This window comes from Lycium ferocissimum, chromosome 3 (genome assembly GCF_029784015.1).
Source record: "Lycium ferocissimum isolate CSIRO_LF1 chromosome 3, AGI_CSIRO_Lferr_CH_V1, whole genome shotgun sequence".
Lineage (NCBI taxonomy): Eukaryota > Viridiplantae > Streptophyta > Magnoliopsida > Solanales > Solanaceae > Lycium > Lycium ferocissimum.
In genome coordinates this window covers 357,831-362,219 of record NC_081344.1, presented here as the reverse complement: position 1 = coordinate 362,219, position 4,389 = coordinate 357,831, and the positions used below count along the sequence as shown (strand labels likewise).

The window sequence follows — 4,389 nt, the reverse complement described above, 5'->3', positions numbered from 1 at the left end:
CTCATATTTCCGGTTTTGCCTGTGGATCTTTAATTTGACACTGTAATTCATGCAGATAAGATCGAGCCGGTTCAAGGAGCACAATCGATCTGATCTGCATTGTCTGTACATTCAAAATAAATAAAACAATCGATCTGATCTGCATGGTGGGTATATTCAAAATAAATAAACACTCTTGCTTTAAACTCTAGTAGTAATATACATTAAATGAGAAGATGCAATAAATAGTAGCTCTATGGAATAGTTTTGTCGACTTACCCAAATAGGAAATTTTTTGGTATTGCTCAAGAGCAGAAGTATAATGGTGTCATCACTTGTTTCATCGATTTCCAAGAAAATAATCAAACCCTCTATTTTGACTCCTCCTTCTCTAAAATCTCACAAACTTTCCTTTTGTTGATCAAGTTATTCCTATCATGACTGTTTCTTTGGCATTTTTCTATCCAAAAATTGGCAATGATCGCAAATCATATGGACCTACACATGTATCTCAAATTCTTGAGAAATCACTTTCTAAAACACTATCATTCTATTATCCCTATGCTGGAAGGTTGAAGGATAATGGTTGCTCTGTTGATTGTAATGACATGGGAGTTGAGTTATCACACGTTCGTGTACATTGTCCCATGTCTCAAATATTTAGACAACCTTACACTCAGGCTGAACATGTTGTCTTTCCTGTATACGCCAACAATGAAGGAAGTTTAGCTCTAACTCAGGTAAGTTTAACTCTTTTTTTAACCATTTGGTATTCCTGATTATATTAGGGTGTCAAATGAGCGGGTTGAACTGAACTTGAACGGGTTAAAATAAGATGAGTTAATAGATAGGCGGGTCATTGGTTGCTTGGGTTGAGATAAACTGGGCCAATGCTCAACCCGCCCAACTCTTACATAGTATTTATTTCTTTGTTTGTTTTCTCATAATTTGTTTAATTAAAAACTCTTTTATTTTCTTTATAATGGTTATATATGATGTATCAAACCAAAAAAGTCTGTTTAAAAGAATTTTGATAAGCTCTCTAATGGGTCAATTTGGAAAATACATTTAGCCAAATCAACTTATTTTTTAGATGAACTGAATTGGAAGTATCAAAATGGGCTGAATAAATGAATAAACATGTCATTATCCTGCCCAAACTTGGACGGGTTTAGTGAATCATGTTTTCATGAATTAGTTTTGTCATTCCTATTCTCGACTAATCCAAATTTGCGGCATTTTGATCAGGTAAGCCATTTTGATTGTGGAGGAATAGCTATTGGTGGACGCTTATCACACAAGATCGGAGATAGTTGCACCGCCAATAATTTCTTCTACAATTGGGGAGTTTTGAGCCGTGATATAAATGCAACACCACCAGCTAATACTCACTTTGTTGGAGACTCCATATACCCCCAACCTAATGATCTTTTTGTTATATCAACTATAAAGTCAGGAGAACAAGAAGGATATATAGGAAAAAGGTTCCAGTTCCCAGCTGATAAAGTAAAGGCACTCAAGGCCAAATTAGCTGTTGATTCAAGAGTTCAGAATCCTACTCGTTGTGAAGTTTTGAGCGCGCTTATTTACAAATGCGCTGTAGCTACAGGAAGAATACTGAATTCTGGTTCATTTAAACCATCTTCATTGTTACAAGTTGCAGATATGCGTCAAAGACTCAACCCACCTTTGTCACACGATGCATGCGAAAATATCATATCAGGTTATTTCGTGGAAATAAATAATGTAAGAGACATAAATTGTACGAAATTGGTAAGCGAAATGAGGAAAGGGAAACTGAAACTTCAGGACAAAGAGAATGCTACAAAAACACAATCATCTCAGTAGTTGATTCAATTGAGAAAGGAAAAACGCCATTCCATAGCGATACATATGATAATTTTTTTTGTAGTAATTTGATCGCGTTACCGCATTATAAAATGGACTTTGGTTGGGGCAGGGCCATTAGAGTGAGCAAGGGAAATGGGCCTTTCAACAGGTGGTTTTATTTATTGGATAACCAAAGTGGAGGTGGAGTTGAGGCTATAGTCACATTAGACGAACAAAACAGGGCTATATTTGAAAGAGATCCAGAGCTTCTCGAGTTTGCTATTCCAGTTCCAAGTCTTTAATTAAAAGAATGTAGTATTTAATCTCCTGTTGTTTTATAAAATCTTTAATATATGTTGTTCATGTCCAAGTGTCGACATAAAGGCGTGACAATTTTATACCCCATAGTCTTAGCTTAAGGGAAGTTATTGAGGGATCCCTAAACAGAAATGAAGAGTTACAAAGAATGTCTGACATAAACCATAATGGGACAGGGCAACTTAATAATCTCTCCTTTGAGCTGCCTGAAACTGTCAAAGAGGTTATTGCCAATACCTATATCAACCCTTATTGCACTGAAGAAGATTATAATCACTGGAAGCTTACTAGCAATGGAAAATTTAGCTCTAGCTCAACCTATAAAATGCTTGATACTAGAACTACTGATAGTGCTCCTGGAGCCTTCATGAACTTTAATGATATCTGGAAAATCAAGGCTCCAAACAAAATCAAGTTCTTCTTTTGGCTCTTAAACCATAATAGATTGCCAACAACATCCTATCTCCACTCCACAGGCATTCATATTAGCCCCAATCAAGTGCATCTTGTGGACACTCCTAGGAAGACGTCAGCCACATATTTTTTGAGTGCTACATTAGTAAACAATTCTGGAGTTGTGTGACTCAAAAATGTAACCTCACCATTAGCAGTTCCTCTTTCAACAACATTGCAAACTGGATCATCACCTGGAATAGATTACAAAAGCAAAACTTTGATCGCTTAATCCATTGGACCCACTTGATGCCTTCTTGTTTCTGGGGGATATGGCTTAACAGAAACCACAACCTCTTCAATCACAAACAGGATCATCCTTCTTTCAAGCATATCTATAATCAGGCCATAGAATACTCTATGATAGGCCTAAATGTCACTCCTCTTAACCCAAAAATCACCATTTCTATTAAATGGGAACCTCCTAAAAACAATGGTTTTAAACTCGGTACTGATGGAGCCTGCCAAGGAAACCCAGGCATGGGAGGACAGGGGGAGTGATTCAGGATAGTAGTGGGAAATGGGTGATAGAATACATGAAAGGATTAGCCCACACTACTAATACACTTGCTGAACCAACAGCTATCATACAGGTACTCAGAATTGCAGCGGAACATAATCTAGTTCCTCTTGGGATCAATTCAGACTCAACGGAGGTAATTAAAATGATCAAGGAAGGTTATCTGCCTTACATGTCTATCATTTCTGAATGCAAGTACTCAATAAGAAAGCTGGGTCATCCGGAGCTAAGGCATAGCTATAAAGAATAGAACAAGGTGGCAGATCTGTTAGCTAAGGAAGGAAGGAAGCAACGACTTTTTGAAGTAGTAAAATTTTTAGAAGTTCCTCCCCTTTTTGTAAGAAGTGTATATTGGGCAGACCATTGTGATATTGTTTTTAATCGTTGTGTTCCTTTTTGCGACCCCCATAAGTGTGGTGTTTTTGGACGACCAAACGGCTTTACGCTAATGTAGCTAGTATGTAGATATATGTTAATATATATGGAAAAGGGCCAAATATACCCCTGTACTATTGGAAAAGGGTCAAATATATCCTTCGTTATACTTTGGGTTCAAATATACCCCTACCATTATACTTTGGGATCAAATATACCCCTCCTTCGTTAAAATTATCCAAGGTGGATGTTAGATCTGACGTGGCATGACAACTCAGTGAGGTGGACGCCACGTGGCATGCCACCTCACCACCCAACTCATTTAACCCTCACTTCCCCTTCTTCATCCACCACTACCATCTCCTCTCCCTTCACAACCACTACCGCCATTAGCACCACCACACCACCATCTCCACCTTCACTCTTTCTGATCTTCCTTTTAGGCAATTACCATTCAAAAAATTGCGAATTCTTTCTCGATAATTACTTTGTATAGGGGATATGGCATAAGATTCATAAGATAAAAAAAGCTTCAGCAATATTAGTATTAGCATCTAAGTAATTGCTCTGATTGTCCACCAAGCTACTGAAATTCAAGTAAAACTGAAACCCACCAGTCAACATAACAACCAAAAGAAACAGACATAAAATGGGATCAAAATAAAAACAAAAATGAAAGAAAGTTCTTGGGAGAGATGCAAATACAGTACACCAATTAGGACCTAGAATCACAAACTCAATGTTGAAACAAGAACCCAGAAATGAAAATACAATGGTAGTAGCTAATAGCTTCATTGATATTCAGACTATTAAACCCAGTAGAGATTAAGAACTTGAGCAAGCAACCAAAACATGAAAAGTGAGGTCCGGCGATGCTATAGAATTATGAAGTCATTGGAGTTTGACTCTATTGG

The 4,389-nt window shown here is 37.3% G+C and overlaps 1 protein-coding gene across 1 annotated transcript; it reads left to right on the top strand.

Annotated features, from left to right (window-relative positions):
* Positions 1 to 416: 416 nt before the first annotated feature.
* Positions 417 to 1,827, top strand: LOC132050717 (acyltransferase Pun1-like). The gene is made up of 2 exons (XM_059442087.1): positions 417 to 719; positions 1,228 to 1,827. The coding sequence occupies exons 1-2, from the start codon at positions 417 to 419 to the stop codon at positions 1,825 to 1,827; spliced, it is 903 nt and encodes a 300-aa protein (XP_059298070.1).
* Positions 1,828 to 4,389: the final 2,562 nt, after the last annotated feature.